Consider the following 23,421-nt stretch of genomic DNA (forward strand, 5'->3'; position numbering starts at 1 on the left):
CTTGGCAAGTATGATCTACAGTCTTGATGGCCACATCAAAATCTTTTTCAAATTTTCTTCTTTCTCAGCTGGAAAATATAACATTGCAAATGTAAAACAGACATTGATTATAAGGCACCAAAAACAGCAGCTCAACAATAATAAATTTCTCAGTTGTTTACATTTAGAACCCAGCAATTTCAGTTGGGCAGGTTGCATACCTTTAGAAATATTCAATAGTGGCACGGTAGGACATGGCACTTTGGCAACTGTCGATGATGCATCATCGGTTACATTGAAACTGACAATGTATTTGTCAGCTTCAGTAATCCTTGATGAGCCAGACAGCTTGGTTGATGTACCTTTAGTAACTGACGATGATGCATCATCATCAGTTATCAAAGGCTCTTCCGATAATCTTTTAAGTGTAAGTTGAACGTGTCTCTCAGGTTCGACCATTTTTTTCTGCTGTCTCAGCTAAAAAAATGGAAATACAAAAAACTATTACAGATCCTAGTAAAAGAGTGGAATGTTCCTTGGTATTTACAAGTGGTAGCACTTTAGTAGCGTGGTGGACAAATATTGCCATATTTAATTCAGCAATAATTTGTCACATTCAGAAAACTTCTTTCCGTGAGCTAAAATGTTGAAAACTTTTTTAAAGTTAAATTTGGCATAGGAAATGCAATTACCTACAAAAAATAAGTTTACTATATCTCAGCAATATAATAATAGCCATAAATTCAAACATGGCTGCTAACGAAAAGTGAGTGAAAGTAGTTTATTTACACATACCATCTCATGTCTGCCCAGTTTTCTCGGTCATCGCTAGCTACGTCTAGTCAATTGTTGAGCTTCACGGTCTTCTCATCTTTAAAATTTCCAATGTTTTTATCCGACAGTACCCTTTTTGTACCCTTCTAATTTGTATCTCGTTGATGAGAAGTTCCTGCCATGCCATGGTGAACCAACGAGAGAGAAAGAGAACCAACAGAACCAACAATAGCGCAATCTAAGCAGTTGTATCATATGTATCAGGTCATATTGCGCTGATAGTTTTATTGTGTGTCGTGGTACGTGTCTCAGACTATACGAATTGCAAAAGCTACTAGAATCGTGCTCACTAAAAAATTGTTTAGCCAATTAAAAGTGTTTCTTCCACAAATTCGGTGTGCATGCACAGTTGAGAAAATTCTTTGATATTTGACCGAATAAATTTATGATTTCTCCGAATTCATGGAATTCGGTCAGATTGAACCAATAAGTCGTTACATGTGTACCTTAATGCAAGTGTGCGGTTGATGTGAACCAACTAGCTTTGAAATCACAGGATGATGTAACTAAATCCTGATTGCACTCCATAAGAGCGGTCATGTGTAGTCGGTCATGGTAGTCGTGGGCTCACCATGCTACATGTAGGATTGATGTGAATTGAGTGCGGGGAGCGTAGTTTCAGATACATGTGGTTTTATCCCTCCACCACAAAATAAATAGGACAAAGACTTTGTTTACTAACAATATATGGTCTTTGACCTGTCTTTTATAACAAGGCAATAGTAAAATGTCTCAAGCCTTTATATAAACTTTAGAAAATTACAGACTAATGCTTACTTTGCCAAAGGCATATTTGATAGATGTGAATTTTAATGTGATGATCTGCCCTTATACTTATTAGTCTGAACTAATTTGGTCAATAAATCTGCGAGATGTTCATACCTAAATAAAAGCGGCTTAGTTAAGCATAACCCATAAACCTTAAAACTGTATTTGAATGGCACCTCTATTTGAAGGTCACCTCAATTTGAGTGCCAGTATAAGAAAAGAGTTGAAAAATAGAGCGCCACCCTTTAATTAAACGCCACTTCTATTTGACCGCCACTATTTGACAATCTTGATCTTTACGAACCAATAATAGCAACTGATCAGTAGAAAAGTGTCCACAAAATCATACTAATAATGACTCAGAAACATCGATAACAATTAGTTTTATTTATTGTTTCTGTTCATATCGAAGTCTGTTTTTAAACTCAGTCTTCACGGTTTTTGTTAGAACTTTGAATGCAACACCATAGAAATAGTAACAGCATCATATTAATGGCACGTTCCTTTTTTCAACTCGGTCTTGGTACGTCGATGTATGGGAAAAAAGTTTTGTGCATCTACGATAGAATCTGTGCAACTACGTATTTTGAGGCTAAAATTCCTAGGTTACTTTGATTACACGCGGTTTCTCTTTAATCAGGTCAGAAGAGCATAACTTTTTTTAAATGAATCACATAAAAGTTTTGCTTCACAGAAAAAATTGTTCAGATGCTAATATCGACTAGCTCAGCTGTACAGAAGAAGAGTAAAGGTTGGAAGACACTGTGGAGGATATTGACCAGCCAGAAAAATATGGAATGGTTCCAAACGGAAACAACAATCAGAACTCAAATGGTTGAGCAAATGATGCTAATATTTTGTTTTTAAAATATTAGCATCATCAAAATTTAAAATAAGTTTTGTTTTAAAATGTTAAATTTGGTTTCTGATTAAATATGGTTTGTTTATGTCACCTGTTCTTGAATAAACAATTGTAGCATTTGATACATCACTATTATATAACTTATAAATTTGTAGAATTATAGCATATTATTTAATAGCATAAATGCAATAATATGAACTCGGCTTACACTCGTAAATGGACCGACACTCGTAACTCCCATCGATTGAACATAAAAAGCCGGTTTTGGCTGAAAACTGTAGCAATGAGCTTTATTGCAACATCGTTAAATATGGTTATAAAATGAAAATATGAGTCCAAATTTAGAATTAAAAAAAATTCTCCAACAAATTTCAATGCAGACTATGAGATTTTGTAGGCTAATTGCAAGCAAAATATATCAAGTTGTAAAGACATGTATCAGCTTCCCTGTGCATATTTAGTAAGATATCTAGAAGTTGGAGGTAAGTTAGCAAACTTCTTCGACTCAACGAGTTAACGTTGCTTTGCCCGAAGGTGAGTGCAAAATATAGGCGACACTCGATTTGCCTCAGGTTAATTTGTCAATATTATGACTAGAGGTTTAAAAAATACAACGCCACCCTTTATTTGAACACCACCTCTGATAAAGCCACCCTCGGGTTAAAAAATAGTACGCCATGACGTTCAAATAAAGGTTTTATGGTATGTTGGTGCTCTTAAGGGACTGATAGACCCTGCTATCCAAGACTAGCTTAGACCATCTTTTACATGTACAAGATACTTTTAGCTGTAGTTTAGCGCTAAATAAACACTAAGTTTATTAGTTACTCTCCTAAAAATTATTTTGTAAGTTGAGAACTGAGTGACACTGTGTGTTCGTAATCGGTAATACCACCAGTTGAAAAAATAGTTAATATTATCTGAACGGTTTTACACAAGACCTTGACTGGCATACAAATTACATACCTGTCCTTGAGTAGACATTCTCAAATGACTTCAAGACAGTAAATCTAGAAATAAAAGAATAATAATGACATTATTTATAAAGCACAAAGTTTCAAAGCATAAATTACAATATTTCAAGGTTGACTTGCAACAAAATTTACATTACAGTTATTTGATATTAAAAGATTCACCATGTCTCACTCTGCTGTGTTGTATGTGTAAAATATGTGGAAATGTGATTACAAGCTCTTAAAAGCTCAAAAACTAAAAGTAGATTGGAATCTGTTTATCTCAATGACGTAGTCATTACATTTGCTTATTGTCTTGTCACGTGATGCTCTCGCGTGAATTGAAAGGCCAATAAAAAGCTCAATATAAACTTATCGTAGCACTAGTTTATGACAAACAGTTCGGGTTTTATCGAAGACCCCGTATCAAATATAGATGCTCGCTACTTTACAGTTTCGTTTCGGCTTGACCTAACCGTCAAGTCGTAATCTGTTCATGTGACTTAATACTTTGCAAATAATTGTATAATTGTATCTTAATTGTCATTTTATCGCTTGGAATTCGATAAATTATTTCGTGTTAGAGAATTTTATGTTGGATGTTATGATTCGTTGTTTGTCAAATGAAATTTAACTTTTCCAAATCTTTAGCAGTTAGTTGAAAAATTGAACACCGCCTTTTTATTGAAGGTCACCTTGACTAAACGCCATTATAAAAGGATTGAAAAATAGAACGCCATGGCACTCAAATAAAGGTTTTAAGGTGGTTCACATTCATTTACATTGGGTAATTCCTTTAGCAACAAGTTGTTGCAAATGCATTTTTCAATGCTAACGAGTAGATTTTAACTCCCTCATTGCAATAGAATATTAGTGCTGTTGTTTGCAGGCCCATAACATCATTCACAGAGGTGAATGATGAAGTTATCATGAATGAGTTCACTGTTATCATTGACTGTTGGTATATCAGGATGAGACCGCTGTCATTAGTGATTAATACAGTGTTTGCTTCTATCAAAATAAATTTCGAAAATAATGTTTGCTGTGAATTCTCAGCAAATTTAGTAAAACATACGTCTCCTGTATTTCCAGCAAACAGCCAGTCTAGTCACTAATAGCATTCAGTGGTTCTCTGATTAACAGTGATAGCTATCCCCTATAAGAACAATGCATAGTACTAGTTACCTTAAATGATGAATTTATACACAGAGTTAAGCTCCGCACAAATTGCCTTTTTCATGCATATTCGCAGACTAATTTATTGGTAGGTGAACACAATCACTCTCTGTTAAGAATTAACTCTATTGCGGCTAACAATAGAGTTAACCCTTCGCATACGCACACCGCGTGTTTTAGGTTTCTATTTAGCTTACAACTATCATGCTAAGCTATAAATTTCTTGCTACGTTCAAATGTTTTCACGAATATACATCGATTTGGAGGACTATGCCTTTACTTGTGGTGAGTAATGAGTTTTTTTCAACAGCATCTACTAAATTAATAATTGAGTTTTACTTTGGTTATTTGGCAAAACGCAATATATAACTTTTCCATCCCTACAGCTTTGTTAATTGTTTTAGTGTGAGAGAGAGAGAGTCCCACAATCTGCATGACCTATTTGCACTAAAGCTAATAAATGCAGACTGCGCAACGGTTGGTCATTTACCCCGTGAAATAAATAGAGTAAGCAGCTTTTTCACCATACACAGAGGCATAATGACTGCAAGGTTGGTGGATGTCATTACTAGAAGATCACTAATCATTCAGGGAGGTTTTGAAATTGAGGTAGACCACAAACCACAGCTGTTAACGAGGAGAATATATCAGTTTCAAAAAGGAACAAAAACGCCTTTACGAGCACAAATTTTTGGCCAACCGGCAGAACTTTGCAATAGTAAGCCACAAGGAGAGTTCTGATGATAAATTCCTTACCAACCTTACCGTGTAGTAACGAGAGATTCGCCTTTAACATCTACCCAAGACAGTGACAGCGATACAGAGCTGCTATTACCAAAATAACTAGTCAGAGAGCACCATTACACGCTAGTATTTACTTATCAAGAGTAGCAGTTTAATTTTATTGCCAGACAACCGCCATATGGGCTGAACTGTTTTTATTTACTCCATTTATCGTTTGTAAAATTTTATTTGTATTTGAAATATTTTATTTTTACACTCAAATTTGTCATAAATTATAATATATCTATACATGAAAGAGAATATATAATATAATCATGTTTGCTGCAGCGATATCAAGGAGTTGTTGTTGATGAAGGGGTCTAGGTTGACTGGTTGCTTCTCTGCCAATATTCTTGCCTTGGTGAAGATTACTACTTTTCTCTAGTTTTTGTAATCGGAATAGGTTCTGTTTCATTCTCAATCTGCGATAAACAGAAAAAAATTAATAAGTTTAAAGGAAAAAAACAATAGCTGAAGTATTGAATAAAAGCAATCAGTTATCAAACAAGAGAATTAACTAACCAGTTAATTATGGAAAAACGTATCAGCACTGCAAATCAAATACATACCATAATATCCAGATCAGAGTCATTATCGTCATCAACTTCAGTATTGGAGGTTGATAGAGTTGATTTCAAGGTAAAAAGACTATAGGAGAGAGTTTTGCGATGACGACGCTATGCTGAATTACTTGTAGAACCTTGAATAATTTTGTAAAGAAATGTGATGCATTGGCAATGGGGTTAACTCAAAGCCCACGCAACGATTTTAAAAAAGTTTTGGAACTCAGCTACGTTTAGTATTTCTGCCTAGCAGCTAATTTTTAATTTGAGGCAGTAGTTATTCTCTTTTGTGTTTAAAAATAGACCTAATTATTCGCGGAATTTAATAATTCGCGGAACTGACTGTTCGCAAAATCGTGAATTTCAAAATCCACAAAATATTTTCAACCTGTAGGGTACATTCATATAACACTAAAACATTGCAAATATCTGATCAGTTATACAAACAGATTTTTACGATTTCAATGATTAAATAATGACATCATAAGATGATAATGTTTAGCTTACTAAGACCATTAGGGTTTTTTAAATATGGTGAACAGAATATGACTTACACACTACATGTATTACAATTATGGCCAAATAATATTTTTGTGTATCCTGGAGTTTGGCGGTTTATAGATAGTTCAAAATTCAAGAGACAAATAGTGATAACGAAAATTGTTTTACTTTGGGCAACATTTTTAGACTAAGTTGAAAGATAAGTTGTTTGTTTAGATTTTAAATCCCATATTACGAAGTAATAGATAAAAAAACTATTATAAAATTAGTACTTTTTAATGACTAAATTGATTTCAACTGCTGATCTTATGTTAGTGCTAGCAAAATTAGCATTAGATATTCCATAATGCAGGTGTTATAGGTTTGAAATGAAGTATGGAGTGATGTGAGTTTTCTTATTTTGAAACTCTGAAAAACTTGGTAGCCTAAATACTATAATAGGTTTCATCATAGGTTGAAATAGCTTAGTGACTGACATTATTGGAATGAATTACTATACAAAAAATTTTTTATTTGAAACAAATCTCATCTTGAAACAGGTTTGAACCTCATCAGCTCATTATTTCTCTTTAATGTTTTGAATTGATTACAATGACTGAACCTGCACATACTCTATCTTATAGGGTCAGAGACCTACATAAACATGTGTAACAAGATGTTTTTTGAGTAACTGAATCTGCCAATAGCTTTTGCAATACTAGCCTATTTGCTATAGGAGTTTTGCCAAATTTTTATACCATTAAAGTAGTATGTTCTGTTTGTATTCAGTAATGTATTAAAACAATAATTTCTACCTTTGCAATGTCGAAAGACATTTTTAATTTTTATAACACAGATAATGTGTTGACATTTACTTGGACAGGTGTTTTTCATCATTACTGTAGGGGAATAGAAGCAAAGATCACGCTGGCAAATGCTCAAAAATTGAGCAGACAGGGGTGAATCAGCTGCTTAGCTTTTTTCTATTCGCTATCTTGAAACAACAATTCCACATGGGGTACTCATTCCCCATCGGTTACTCGTTCCCCATGGGTTACTCGTTTCCCATAGGTTAATCGTACCCCATGGGTTACTCGTTCCCCATGGGTTACTCGTTCCCCATAAGTTAATCGTACCCCATGGGTTAATCGTTCCCCATGGGTTAATCATTCCCCATGGGTTAATCGTTCTCCATGGGTTACTCGTTCTTGTTATTGCTAATTTTATTCGATATATATGCGCAATGTTTATTGTGGTAAGCAATAGTCATATTTTACAATATGTTTTCTACAAGGCACCGCAGCAAGTAAACTAGAAAGCAGTACACAAAATAAAAAATTAATGATTGGTCTATCTAAAATAATAATGTCGGAACTGAAAGCATAAAATATGTAAAAAGCAAGCTTGAGGATTTGATATGAATATTGTTTAAACAAACAAAACATGGCCAAGTATAAGCTCTGGTGAAATAGTTATGTATATCTATTACAACAGATTTTTAGTTATAAATACAAAAATATACAGTAGCTAATGCAGAAATGTTAAAATAGGCAAGGCTATATGGTAATTGTTATTATTAGTCAGAGAATAGTAAGTGTAGTTTGAGTTTTGTTTCTAGAGACTGCAGAGGAAGAGTTCTTAAATGAGGGCAGAGGCTATTAAATGCTAGCAAATGAATTTAGTAGGCTACTGTTGAGCTTGTTGTGGTTTATGGAACAAGATAATTTAAATATGGTCTTGGATTTGTAATGAAGATTCATGGTTTGAAAGCTATAGCTGATATATCTAGGGCAGTTATTGTTGAATATTGAATGAAAAGGAAAACTACAGTGACAAACCACTGTGACAGGTAAAGGAAGAACAGCAGTGATGTCTGTTATCAAATTGGTAGGCAGTAAGCGTTGATTTGTATGGGATAAGTTTAGGTCTCAGCGTATAAGTCGCAAAGCTTTTTGTAACACAAATGTGTTGGTATATTTTACTAGAGTTGAAGGGTAAAACAAACACGATATGCACCTTTTACAACACACTATGTACTATTCGACCTTCATTTCTAAACAAGAGATACGAAAATATGGTTTGGTGACAGTTGGATTGTGTACAAAATTGATAGTACTAGTTTAGTAGCAAAGCTTACAGAGCCAGCAGTTGTTTCCGAATACTTGTGAACACTCGTGATTATCATGCATTTGAAGTGATCAGAGCTCTAGAAGATAATTCTACCATTGAAGTAAACCCTACTAGGCAAGGGTAGGCACTCCGACTCAAGAGTGAACCCGCAATAAACTCGAGAGCGAGCCGATAAAACAGACTCGAGGGCGAACCGATAAAATGACTCGAGGGCGAGCCAATAGACGGACTCGATAGCGAGCCGATAAACAGACTCGCGGGTGCCCTCTCCCAATTTTTACACCCTGGTAAGCCAGATAAGTGAATGTAGCTGATTCGCTGACTGCTATCACAATGCCAAAGTCAGAATCATTGACAAGAACTATCCCTTTATTATACCCTGCTAATATCAAAGCATGCAATATGAATTCTCGGTGCTCGGCCAGTAGCACTTACAATGAATTCAGGTATGATATATGCTGGCTGATATCACAATGCTAAAGTCAGAAAGAGTGACAAGAATTTGATACTCTATTTTCCCTTGGTAAATCGAGCAGAACTATAGTTAGAGAACACAGTATCTTTATTTGTACAAGAACTCACAGCGCAACACAGCAACACACCCAGCAATGACAAAACTGAAGGGTTATATAGCAAACCAAGGGAAAAACCCACAGTTGATTGGCTGCACAATAATTAGGCCAACTGTTGCCACCATAAAATATTTCAAACACAAAAACGATAATTTTTGTCACTAACTAATCAACTAATTCGAGTATCAACAACTTTTTGAGTATTTACGCAGTGACATGCAAGGCTTAAAGCAGTATAGTACTACAGTGTACCCTCAGTATATGATTACCCTGATATACGATTTTTTCACTTTACAAAGTGGGGGTCCTACCACATAAAATTGTCGTCAGAATAGTAACTTTTAAAATCATTGTCGCCACTTTTAAAATCACTGTCACCTTTTTCAAGTTGGTAACCAAAACAACCTCTTTCTTCACATTCGTTATTTTAATACAAATATCTATTCTGGTGGCACTGGGTTGCGTTAAAAACCTGAAACTTGCTCAGTTTGAACTTCTGCTAACCAAAAGCATGGCTCAACCAGCGACTTTTACAAACTTATTAGTGATGTTTGAGAGCGTTGCTGATTACTCCGCGGAGAGTGACAACGGTTTTAGGTTTTTAGGGCTACATTTCTTGTACTGAAAATAGACAGAGATTGTATTTAATAATCACTGTCAGTCACAGACTTGGAAACGGATTTGCTGTCAATGTCGTGGCATTCCTGTTTACTTTAATTATTTGGCAGTCTATAAATGCTGGGCCAGATGCTTCAAACCAAAACTAGTGAAGTTTCAGTTGAACGTGTTTATTTATGTTACACGTAATAAATTTTTCGTTGGTTCTAACCGAAATCATGAAATGATTAAAACACACAGAATAATTCTGCGCTGCTAGAATCGTGCTAGCGAGCACGATTCCGGCAGCTTTTGCAATTAGTATAGTCCAAGAGACATATAATTACACACAATAAAACTATAAGTGCAATTCAACATAGAACACACGATGCAACTGCTTAGATTGTGTTATTGTATGTATTTATTGTTTGGACGCTATAGCTACAAATTGTTTATTTTTTAATTATATTTCCTTTTTAGCAGCAAGTTTTGTGGTAGAAAACGTTGCAATCTTTAGCGCGATCAAGTCGGTTGCATCGTATTTACTATGGTAAAGTTTTGTGATATTTTTCTTGCGTGTCACATCATGTTCTCGGACTACGTGTATCTTAAAAATTGCTAGAGTCGTGCTCGCTAAACAACAATAGCGCAACTTAAACAGTTGCATCGTGTGTTCAATGTTGAATTGCTTTCGTACTTTTATTATGTGTCGCGTTACATGTCTTGGACTATACTAATTGCTAAAGCTTCTAGACTCATGCTTGCTAATAATTTGTTTAATCTTTTAAAAGTGTTTCATCGATGAACTCGGTGGGCATGCACAACTCAAATAATTCTGTGAATTTCGACCGATTAATTCTGCGTTTTTCGTGATTCCGGCCAGAACTCAGAGCCAACGAAAAATTTGTTACGTGTAGCCGTACTTTTAGTAATTCTACTCGCACAATCATCGTCACCTACATTGATAACTGGTCGTCTCGTCTGTCACTTTTTAAATGTCTCTGTCATCGGGTCATCTGAATCGTCACTAAACATGGGAGGACCCCCCAAAGTGGAGCCTGATGACTCACCGTACGAATCCTATATGAAGTATTGCAGTTAGTGTGCTATAAGTCAGTCTGAAGTATATTTCAGTTTGTGTGCTTATTGCATAGGTCAAAATAACAAAAAACTGAAATTCTGTTTGCCGAAAATATCTTCACCACGCCTGAAAGAGACATGATGACCAATTTCTTTCAGTTTAACAATTCAAATGTGTAAAGCAGTAAAATTTGCCCTTAAAAACCACTAGCAAAATTTGAGTTGCGATCCCTTCAAACTGGTCAGTGCCGAGACAACTTCCCTAAAGGTTCAGTCACACGTGACATTTTTTTCGTTGGTTCTGACTGAAATCACGAAATAAACGACAAACAAATTATTCAGCCGAAATTTACAGAATTGTCCGAGCTGCGCATGCACACTGAAATTGTTGATGAAATGCTTTCAATTGGTTGAACATATTATTAGCGAGCATGATTCTAGCAGCTTTTAATATGAAAGCTTTCAGCTTTTACAACTTTTTATCAGTTCACCTAGCTATAACATTCGCTTCCAATTCTCCTAGGCTTTTTAGCTAATAACTTAGATTTATGATATACATGTATGTTCATTTTTCACTTGTAGAAAGTGCGGAAAATCTATTGATCAATGCTCATCTTTAACTCTCAAAAACAAAGCTTTGAATTGTTGGCTTGGCGTATTTATACTTTTGCTAAACATTTACTCATTTTGAAAATTACACTAGCAATCTATCTAACTCTCAAATTGAAAGCTTTCAGTAGATACACATTAGAACGACATATATGTGAATGACATTTATTACATTTGTTCTATTGTTACAGAATGTTTATGTGGTTCACTAGCGGAGCAGTCATGTCGGTCTGGAAACTGCCATAAATGGGAAAGAGAGAAACGAATGTGTGCTGCACAAACCATAATGTTTTGTTTGAGTTTGCTGCAGTACAGTAATTTATCCTATTTTATGAGCTGAAACTATGTGTGTGGCCACAACTTGTATGGATGTTTGTAATAAAAACTTTATGCTGCAATGAAAATTTTTTTGGCTTGTTAAAATTATATGAAATAATATTGTTGAAGAAAATGCAAAACATGGTTTGCTGAACATATTGAATACATCATAGCCCTGTTGACATCTGTGTTACAATCTTCTCAGATAGATGGGGAGTTATGAAGTGTAATCAGAGCTGTATTGACAGGTACTTTTGCATAGTTTGACTCAATTCTAATGGACAAAATATTAAAAGCTCAAAAAACTTACGCTGCCCTCTACTAAGTGAACAAAGTCCACATCATAAATCGCCAACAAGGTGCAAGAATGGATTTATTGACCCTTTGCAAGAATTGCTGGGTTAATTGATCTCAAAGAAATTGCCATTTTTGCATTCACTATTTCGGCAACCCATAAAACCATTTGTTTTTTACTTGAATTAACTAATCGAATGTTACCAGTAAATTTTTTCCACAAAATGATAATAATGACTAGATAACGTTGACTATACATGACTTTTTGGAATGCAGTTGGTTTATTCATATATTTGAACATATTCTTTTCAAAAATGGCGGCGTGCTTATTTTATTTAGTAGCTAGTTTCCGGTGTGGGTAACAACTGAGAACTTCGCTGATACAGAAGTCGCGATAAAATAAGTTAACTCGACGACCTAATTACCACAGACTGGCAGAATCATAGTTGGTACTCAGATGTTTACATTTAGAGATGTTTAGTTGTTTACATGCATTTAGAAGAAACTAATATGACAAATCTTTAATTTACCGTTATTTGCGGTATAGTAATACTTCAACTTACGAGTGCCCCAACGTACGAGAAACTAGAGATATGAGCCAGCTTTTAAGCAAGTTTTAGCACTAACATACGAACCATGTCTGAGATACGACCACGTGAGTCAGTAGCCAAGCATGTCGGAGGTGTTTTATGAGAACAGCATCACTCTGTATTTTTCAACTGCTCAGGTTATTCTTTTGTACCGTGTTTTTTGTGCGCGATTTTCAGTGCAGAATTATGTGAATTAAAGGTACTGTGCGTAGACCGAAAGTTTGCCAGTAAAACGAAAGGTAATGCAAAGAAAAAGTGAATGATAACAATTGATATTAAACAGAAAATTATTGAAAAATATGCGAAATGTGTATGCATGATTGAGCTAGCTCAGCAATATGACAGAAGTACCTCCACAATTATCAAACAGAAAAATTATATTCAGAGCATTTAGTTATTAAAAGGACTAACCATAGTTTCCAAACGGCGCGTCGATCTTCACGACCGCTGATGGAGAGATGGTATTGGATAAAAGACAAACAATTGGCCGGTGACAGCGTAACTGAAACGATGATATGTGAAAAGGCCGGTGCTACCTATCAAAACTATAAAAAAGACATTCGGACAAGGTGGCTAGTGGTCAAGGCATTAGCCCTTTGTGACGACACCTGTGTTCGTTCTAATCGCAACATGTTGAAAGGGTGACAAAAGCAAATGTCCTTGAATAGGTTTCTCTTAAAACGGCGGGCTGGTTGTGAGAGCGAAACAAAGGAAAAATTAGCTAACCAGCTAGAAACTCGAAACTATGAACGTCGAAGAAATTTTAATTTCGTTAAGTTATAAATGAAAGTTTGCTTTTAGGTTTGATTCTAAATTTGTCTTTTAAGACTTTTCTAAATCCAAATTTATCTGTCAAAGTCAACGTTGTAATGAAGGATAACTTATCTCTCCTTTCCTGGCAAATGCTAGCATTAGCTGCTATTGTATGTATTTGATTTTACATTTTAATCATATATCCTTGTATTATTTTTTATTTGTTGCTTTTTGAAAGCATACGGTAAGTTAGGACAATAACCAACCTGTTCTTTATGTTACAATATCTTGTTTTTAGTGTTTCATTTGTATTTTTAGAGTATGGAAACCAATCAATAGGGGCCTATATATTTAATTGTTCTAAATATAAATATGCACCAACATGCACCGAATTGCACCAACATGCGAGTAAATTGACATACGACCTCAGTCTCGAAACGCATTAAGCTCGTAAGTCAAAGTATGACTGTATTTGAGACTTTTATAATAATGTATCTGAGCTAGATTTAAAAATTTTTCCTAGCAATCATGAGCAAGTACAAAATAAAATATATGCCGATAGAGCCGCTTAGGGCTAGACTTTTATCACAATAGATGATGTAAAGACGAGAGATAGAGACTATAGATAGAGCACTATATGTATATCATTTTGGGCAAGTCTAGGCACATCTTTTTTGGGAATTTTTACCACAATCAAATTTTGTCGATTTTAATAATAAAATATCTTGACAATGAGATCGCCTAACACAACAAACAACATCTCAACTGATTGACAAAAAAATATTTTTTTTCAACATGAACTAAAATTTGACGCAATCTCATCTTTAACATGGTAAATACGATGCAAATGATTTGATTGTGCTAAAGATAGCAATTCTTTTTACAACAGAATTTACGTTGCTAAAAATAAATTGTTATTATTAAAAAAACCAAACGATTTCTAGCCATGCTGTACAAACGATAAAGAACCAACAATAGGATAACTTGGCCATTGCATCATATGTACTATGTTGACATGTTTAATGATTACTATGTTTAATTGCGTTGGTACTTTTATTGTGTCATAATACGTGTCTCGGACTATACCACTCATAAAAGTTGATAAAATCGCGATCCATAATAATTTTGTCAATTCTGTGAATTTAAGCCAAATAATTCTGTTTTTCGTTCATTTCGTGATTTCAGTCAGAACTAACAAAAAAATCATCACTTGTGGCCGTACCTTTAAACGTTGACTCGCAACAAAATTCACATTACAGTTATTTGGTATCAAAATATTCACCATGTCTTACTCTGCTGTGTTGTAGGTGCAAAATATGTAGAATGGTCATTACCAGCTTTTAAAAGCTCAAAAATGAACAGTTAATCACAGCCATCCCGAAAACGCCGTAGATGGGAATATCTTTCCAAAATGGCTCAAATGGCATGTAATTGAACACGATGGCTTCTATTTACCCTTTCATGCAACCTCATTCGTTGAAATATTTTCACAAATAGACTTCACGCATTCAATAAAACCATGCCTATTGTCCTTGCCTGTCTGTTCCATCATCATTGCAATGCTGTCACTTTGAGCACTGATATATCAAAACCTACTGTAAAAATTCATTTAGTTTTTTAACTTTAGCTTGAAGGAGTACATATCATCCTCTAATAAACATGAGGAGCCTGTTGGTCACCTGCGATAGTCGAAAAATGCTGCAGAAGTTAGTAGCCGTGTTTGGCAGGAAGTGTGGGTCACATGATCAGATTACGATTCAAATAATTAGTCATGTCTCGAGGTAAATGCCCCAAAATATATTTTAAATTTGAACTTGCTAAACTAGTAGAAATATCTGCTAAAACTTTGTTTTCTCATTCAATTAACGTAGTATCATGAATTAGCAATTATATAAAACATTCTTAAAACTATGTGTGCGGTTCCACTTTAATTATTGGTAGCAGGATCCCGTGATTATCTCTCAATACGCATCACCAGAGATGGTCACTTCATTCGTTCCACTCTACCACCTCAGCCCTCTTCTGTGCCACCATTTCCATCTCAAGAGCTCTGTTGCACGATGACAATGGTAGGAATTCCGCGTCTTAATTATTACACCGCCTTGATTGCAACATCATTTTAGCTATGCTAGTCTAACATACTCTCTGCCTCTACATCACACAGTGTTATGTGAACACAACACTATTTACACGTGTTAAACACAGAGTTGCTTGAAAACAGAACTTCACTAGTACAGCTGCTGCTGAAAGTGACGATTTAGCCAGCTAATTGAGAGGTAAAGCTAACGTGTAGCACAGCCAGTAATAAATGAATGCTGACGACTAGAATTGCTGCTTTGAGCTATCAGCATCATGACTAGATTTTCACCCGCCTTAATGAGACAAAACTACACGCCGTTCAAGAGTACTAAAATCAAATAAAATTGGCAATAGGCGATCAAAAAATCTTTGCAACACAGTTATCGTTTATTCAAACTACCTAAATGGTTGACGATACTTTCATAACGCTTAATCACTAAAATAATGGCAAAGGTTTATCACGTGATAACGACCTATTATTGCACTAATTACGCATGCAGTGTTACTTCTTACAACTGACAGCTTTAATATCACTGGCGCAATATTATTACGAGAGTATTAGCAATTTTGATTAATTGAACCATGCATGGCTAGAGAACGCATTTAACATACTCAAACACACATATATATATATATATTACTTTCAGTCGGCTTCGTCAACTGTTCTGCAGCTGCAGTAGGGTTGCCGGGAGGCTAGAGGAAATTAGCTCCCCAAAAACTTTCGTGGGATAAGTCAAGAAAGCGCGACTGCGCCGCATTACCGGTATATGACATTAAAAACCACAGGTGTCCTTTAGCGAGGATATTGCCGAAGCCGAGACCGGACCGTAGTTTACATACACAAAAATAACGGTCCACGTAGTTATGAGCCAAAACAAAAGTATCCACCTAAATATCTCACCAATCCGATGAGCAGCACACACAAAAACTAAACCAATCGACTGAGCCACCCATCATGTCAAAATATTCCAAGTTTCAAGTCATTTCTTGCACAAGTAACCTTATGGTTTGTCAAAACTTGTCCCAAAGTCCCTATTAATTTGAGACTGTCCAATATCTGTTTTATAAATGGTCGCCGCTAGCCTAGCCTAACGTCCCGATTCAACATCTTAGTAACTATCAGGGCATTGCTAAGTGTTCCCGATCTTTTTGAGTCTCAATTAAGCATGCAAGAACCAATTAAAATCGGGTTAACACTATTGTAAACAAAACCATGTGCCATTTGCATACAGCACGCATCACATTCACAATGCAACAACAGCATACTACGGACGCCATAGTATAACGATCTACGCACCTGTACACACATTGCCGGACCTTTTAAATTAAATAGAGTAAAAAAGTTAAAATCAGCCATGGTATTGAATTATGACCAGCAGACAGTTCTGCAAGCTATTCTCACTGAAGAAAGCTCCTGTTTTATCACTGGACCTGCAGGTAAGTGAGAATTATACTTTGCCATGATTGTGATATCAATGTTTCTATTCTAGGTTCTATATCATTGATTATATAGATATGCAGATCATAAATGGTGTGCATTGAGACATTGAGATTTTTGTTAAACAGTATTGTTTCCTGGTTACATATGAACCGTTTGAAACCGCTCTCAAATATAATTGAGTTGACGAGCTTTGACAAATTTGTCAGGATTCAGATATCAGAGTAGTCTATTTAATTTCTTGAAACGCACTGCTGCCTATATTTAACATCATCACTCTTAGTGACTGTCAGGTGGCCAGGTATGTCTTCTGGGTAACTCCTTATGGAATCAAATGATCTTGCACTGGGGCTCGCACTCGGCTCACAAAATAGTAAACGTAGCTTTGCTAACTACTAAGCTATTAAATGCTTATACCAAATAGACCCTAACCCATTACTGGATGGCTAGGTGATATACAACACTTATTAGCAAAATGATAAAACAATATGAAAAGATTAATAATTGTTTGTATGCCTGTTGTGAGTAGGTTTCATCAAGATAATTAACATTTTGTGTCAGTACATACAGGCCCATCAGTTGGGAGCCTAGTGTGTAGCTTTGAGTCAATGTTATATAATTGTTTGTAAACCTGAAGTCAGTTGATTTCATATACCTTTAAAATATTATATTTGTCATCATTTAAGCTGACCGCAGGGCCTAATTTACTATTCAAGGAGCTGCAATTACAAAAAATATTACTTGAGTTATCAGGTTAAAGTTTGTGAGCTTAGCTCCAGATACAGGTTGGCAGTATTGACATACAACATAAACCTTGGTTAAAACAGTACAATGTAAACTTGAAGATTGTTGATTGATTTCTTATTATTTTGATTTTATTTGTAAAACATTCCAATTTGTTTCAGGAACAGGAAAATAATTGTTGATCAACCATCTCTATGACAGTTTTACAGCCTGTGGAAAGAATGTGTCCCTTACAGCCACAACAGGAGTTTCTTCTAAAATTTTAACGGTATGACTATCCATAAGTTCTGCTGCCTTGGTGACGGTCCTCGTCAGCTGAGGAGTATTGTGGCATTATAATGCAGAAGATATCTGAAAGACAAGCAATCATGTAAGTCTCATATTGAAAAAACCAATCTCTAATAAATCAACCTTAGATAGATGAGCAATGGACTTGGAATGGAGAGCAGTGGTAGTTATAGAGTAACTGAACATTTGTTGCATAATACCCTACAAGGTGAAAATATTCGTTGGTTATAAAAATTCGCGGTTTCGCGAACAGTCAATCTTGCGAATTATTAAATTCCGTGAAATAATTAGTTCTATTTCTAATCACAAGGGAAAATAACTACTGCATCAAATTAAAAACTAGCCGCTAGGCTAGTTTTTAATTTGATGCAGTAATTATTTTTGAGCTACTACTGAGGGCCCTAATACATGATACATGAGCCAAAGATAGTATATTGACTCATCAATAACGGTATGCTTATGACTCAGGAATGTATTACTTCAAAGGGGTTGAAAAAGTTTGTACCTCTATGATGTCATAAATTAGGCGGTAAAGAATCTCAGACTCTTGCCACACTGATAAGCAACTTGCCAGTTTTTCCAAGCTCCCAAGGAAGGAAGTGAAAAAGAAAATAGTGACTGGCTAAATGACTTTTGAGTGTGTGGAGTTGACAGACTCGAGAGTTAAATTTGTGGAAAAGGATGGACAGAAGAATAGTTGGGCGATTAAAGACATTAATCTCAGCAGTTTTTTAATAATAACCATCTCAATTAAATAAATATTTGGTACATTCATAAATACAATGTGAAATTCTACTGTGTGCAAAAGAATAATGTAATCAGATTAATGAGGATTAAGCAGGTAACAGATGCCAAGAAAATATGGTGGAGCAATGTGTGAAAAATATGCTAATGCAAGATTTCCGATCTGGGCATCAATAAAGTTGACGTCTTGTTAGTGTTCACTACTAATTCACAACAACATACCCTTGGACACTTATGTATTCGCGTCATCTAACTTTTGCATTTTTGCGGTGTCATCTTCTCGCAAAAATTTCATGAGCGAAACTAAACTATCATAACGAACGAGCGAAAACTCGAGGTTAAATAGCTTTGTTCATTGATATCCACAATAAAATCTTCATCATTATTAAAAATGCAGGCAATTTTCGTCTGTGGTTGGACTCAATGGGAAATTTCAGGTAAAACATTGTAATAAAAAAAACTGGACGACAATTACGACACCGAGTTTCCACCATTGTCGTCGCAGAACAAAACCCTTAAAACGGAAATGATAGCCCTAAAAAGGGCTAAGGTGGTTGGTGAGACTACTGGCACTCAAAAATCGATTTTGCCTGGTAGCCCGAGAGGGTCACTGTCGTCCCCGATAGGATCTACCGATGGGCGAATGGTCTTGGACCCGACTTCATGCTTGTAAAAGCGAATGAGCTGTCAATCAGTGTGTACCCGTAATTGTAGACGTCAGAATGCGCAAGAGTTGATGACGTCTTTTCTAAGCCTATAATCCGGCAGCTTCAAATTGCTAACTCAACGGATCTATATTGCGTTCATCGCAATTCAGACAAATTTGAATAGTCATTTATAAGGCGCACGCTTAACACTTGTTCAATGTAGAGTGTATGTATGTGTGATACTAGCAATTTTTTTTATGTTAACCATTTATTACCATATTGTTCTAAGATTTGCATGTTACTATACAGACACAAAAAAAATTATTAATACTCGTATTGCGTGATTAGTTAGTGACAAATGTTATCGTTTTTGTATTCGAAATATGTTATTGTGGAATTGGTTGACCTGATTACTGTGCAGCCAATCAATTTGTGGATTTTTCTTGGGATTGCTATATAACCTGCCAGTTTGATCATTGTTGTTGTGTTACTGCTTGGTACTGAGAGATATAACACCAATAAAGATACTGCGTTCTTTACAAACAAGCTCTGCTTGAGTTGAAAAGCAAATAGGTATAACATTCTTGTCACTGTTTCTGACTTTAGCATTGTGATATTAGCCAGCGTATCATAGCTGCATTCACTATAAGTGCTATTGACCGAACATCAAGAATTATTGCGCTTGGCTTGCTAGGGTGTAATAGTTGAGAAAAGTCACCATCGAGTCCGTTTATCGGCTCACCATCGAGTCTGTTTATCGGCTCACCATCGAGTCTGTTTATCGGCTCACCATCGAGTCTGTTTATCGGCTCACCATCGAGTCTGTTTATCGGCTCACCATCGAGTCTGTTTATCGGCTCACTCTCGAGTCTGTTTATCGGCTCACCATCGAGTCTGTTTATCGGCTCACCATCGAGTCTGTTTATCGGCTCACAATCGAGTCTGTTTATCGGCTCACCATCGAGTCTGTTTATCGGCTCACCATCGAGTCTGTTTATCGGCTCACCATCGAGTCTGTTTATCGGCTCACCATCGAGTCTGTTTATCGGCTCACCATCGAGTCTGTTTATCGGCTCACCCGCGAGTCCGTTTATCAGCTCACCCGCGAGTCTGTTTATCGGCTCACTCGCGAGTCTGTTTATCGGCTCACTCTCGAGTCTGCTTATCGGCTCACTCTCGAGTCTGTTTATCGGCTCACCCACAAGTCTGTTTATTGACTCATCAAGTTGTGTGAACTCGCTCTTGAGTTGGGAGTTGTCTATCCTTGTCGAGTAGAATTTACTTCACTGGTGGCAGCGGTGGGATATTTCTGCTAGAGCAATCTAAACGAACCCAGAATGCCTACACGCACTCGACGACAGAGGTTAGAAAAGGAAAGGTTAGAGAAAGAGAGGCTAGAAATGGAATGGGGGTGTCGTGACCATTACAGTGGTGATGAGGAAGAAATAGGGCGACCACACATGAAGGCAGCTGTCCCACCACATCATCCAATTCCCGCACCCGCATTTGATGGAACAGAAGATGTAGACACATTCATCACTAGCTATGAAGCCATTGCTAAACATAATAGATGGAGTGATGCTGAGAAGAAGCTACGTCTTCGGCTATCCCTAAAGGGCCCTGCTACAATGGGAACTAATGGCGACTCATGTGAGGAAGTGTACGATAAACTACAATCGCAGTATGGACTCACTACAGATATGGCAAATACTCTTTTGCGGGGGTTGAAGTTAAAACCTAAAGAAAGCATTCATAAATTTGGGGAAAAAGTAATGACATTGGTGAAAAAGGCGTACCCAAATTTAACGACTGATCAACAGGATCAACAAGCGAAACAGGAAGTTCTGTGTGCAGTGTCAACAATGCCACAATTGGCATGGACATTACGGTTGTCACCACCAAGTTCTCTCGCAGAGGCAGTCGATATCATCCAAAAATATCGCTCAATGACAACTGCCGATGTAGGGATCCACCGGTTAGAGACAGAGGACGTCCAAGACCTGAAGAAGCAAATAGAGCTGCAGGGTGAAGAGTTTCGCAACTCTCAAAAGGAAATGCTGGATAAATTTGCTTCCATGCAAATGGAACTAACCCAGAAATTGGTGGAATCACAAAGACAGTTAGCAACCTCCCAGCGTGAGCTGTTAAATGGACTGGCGGCTAACCGGAGGCCTCGAACCACCAAGGACATACGCTGCTACAATTGCCAGGGTTTAGGACATATTTCTCGTGACTGCAGACAAAAGAAGGCGGGAAACGAATCAGTTCAGCAGTCATAGGCCCCGGACAAGCTGAACCAAACCTAAGGGGTGACACACTAGTTAGTTTCTGTCAACCTTCCGAGGCCACGTCGTATTATGTTCGGGCTCAGGTAGGAAAGACAAAATTTACGCTTCTTCTCGATAGTGGTTGTTACCGATCCATAATTCCTAAAAGAGTCCTACAACAGCTACCCCCGTCTTCCTTCACCCACCCCCTACCTGTTGAAGGCCAGGGTGTGCTTGCAGATGGCCAACGAATTCCATTGGAAGGGACAACAAAAGTCACATTGAAGTTGGGCAATGAAGTATTTGTAACGAACTTCATCATTGCCGAAATAGATAACCATATCCTGCTGGGTTTTGACTTCTTCAAGAACTTTAACTGCCAGATTGATTTCAAGAACAATCAGCTGGTCTGCCAAGGACAGAAGATCGATTGCTGCGCTGCCAACGGAGAGCCCTTGCAGGTCAAGGTCCAGGCCAAATACACTAGATCCATTCCACCCCGTAGTGAGAAGCTCGTTCAAGCTAGGTTGAATCGCGTTTGGAGGCATGGGGCAGCGTGTATAGAGCACACTGGTGGGCTGCCAGGGCTAGTAGTGGCCTCATCCATACATCAACCAAAAAATCAAGATGTCTGTATACGCATAATGAACTATTTAGATGCGGAAATTGAGCTGAAGTCGGGACAGGTCATCGCAAGCTGTTCCATAGTTGGGGCGGTGGAAGATAACCCAAACATGGGGCCGACCAACAGAGCGCTTCCGGAAGACCTTGAGAATGCTTTTCAACAATGGTGCTATAGGTTGGACGATAACCAAGTAAAAAGGGCAATGGGGTTATTGCAGAAAAATCAGTCAATTTTCAGTACAGGCAAGTATGATCTTGGAAGGACAGCTGTTGTCCAGCATACGATTCCTTTGGTTAGAGATGCACGACCCATCAAACAAAGGCCTTATCGGCATGGCCCGGTTCAAGAGGCAGAAATCGAAAAGCAAGTGCAAGAGCTCAAGGAACATGGCCTAGTCAAGGAGGGCCATGGCGCTTGGAGCTCCCCAGTTGTGTTGGTGAAAAAGAAAGACGGCAGCTGGCGCTTCTGTGTGGACTACCGTAAGCTGAACGAACTCACCACCAAGGATGCATACCCTCTCCCTAGAATTGATGATAGCTTGGATGCCTTGGGTGGTAGCAAGTGGTTCAGTACTCTAGATCTTGCCAGTGGCTATTGGCAAGTGGAGCTAGAAAGTTCTGCCAAGGAAGCTGCCGCTTTTACTACTAGATCCGGTCTTTGGGAGTGGCAAGTTCTTCCTTTTGGCCTTACCTCAGCACCATCTACATTCGAACGATTAATGGAAACAGTTCTACGGGGCTTGCATTGGCGCACACTGTTGATCTACCTAGATGACATAATTGTGTTCTCTGCCGATTTTGACACTCACCTAGAACGCTTAGAAGAGGTCTTTCACAGACTCCAGGCTGCCGGATTAAAGCTGAAGCCATCTAAATGCACGCTTTTCGGGGAGAGGGTACATTACCTGGGGCATGTGGTGAGCGCTGATGGGGTGGAAACCGATGCGACCAAAATTGAAGCTGTTAGCGAATGGCCCTTGCCCAAGCATAAGTCTGATGTCAGGGCCTTTATGGGCACTTGTGCGTATTACCGCAGGTTCATTGCAAATTATGCAGAGTTATCTCGACCACTCAGCCAGTTGTGTTCTACCCGAGCAGAATTTTGCTGGGACAACGAGTGTCAGCATGCCTTTCAGACTCTCAAGAATCATCTGACAACTGCCCCGGTGCTGGCCTATCCGGACTACTCGAAACCATTCATTCTAGATACGGACGCAAGCCAAGTGGCTTCTGGAGCGGTCCTGGCACA

The 23,421-nt window shown here is 37.3% G+C and overlaps 1 protein-coding gene across 1 annotated transcript in view; it reads right to left on the reverse strand.

Annotated features, from left to right (window-relative positions):
* LOC137385394 (alcohol dehydrogenase class-3 chain H-like) overlaps positions 1 to 16,177 on the reverse strand; it is a 53,305-nt gene extending 37,128 nt beyond the window's left edge. The window contains exons 1-2 of the mRNA XM_068071846.1: positions 16,062 to 16,177; positions 3,410 to 3,453 (exon numbers count right to left, since the gene is read on the reverse strand). Coding sequence (XP_067927947.1) covers positions 3,410 to 3,427 — 18 coding nt within the window. The 5' untranslated portion in view covers positions 3,428 to 3,453; positions 16,062 to 16,177. The remainder of the gene's footprint in view (positions 1 to 3,409; positions 3,454 to 16,061) is intronic.
* Between the last annotated feature and the right edge of the window lie 7,244 nt (positions 16,178 to 23,421).

Source organism: Watersipora subatra, chromosome 1 (assembly GCF_963576615.1).
Source record: "Watersipora subatra chromosome 1, tzWatSuba1.1, whole genome shotgun sequence".
Classification (NCBI taxonomy): Eukaryota; Metazoa; Bryozoa; class Gymnolaemata; order Cheilostomatida; family Watersiporidae; genus Watersipora; species Watersipora subatra.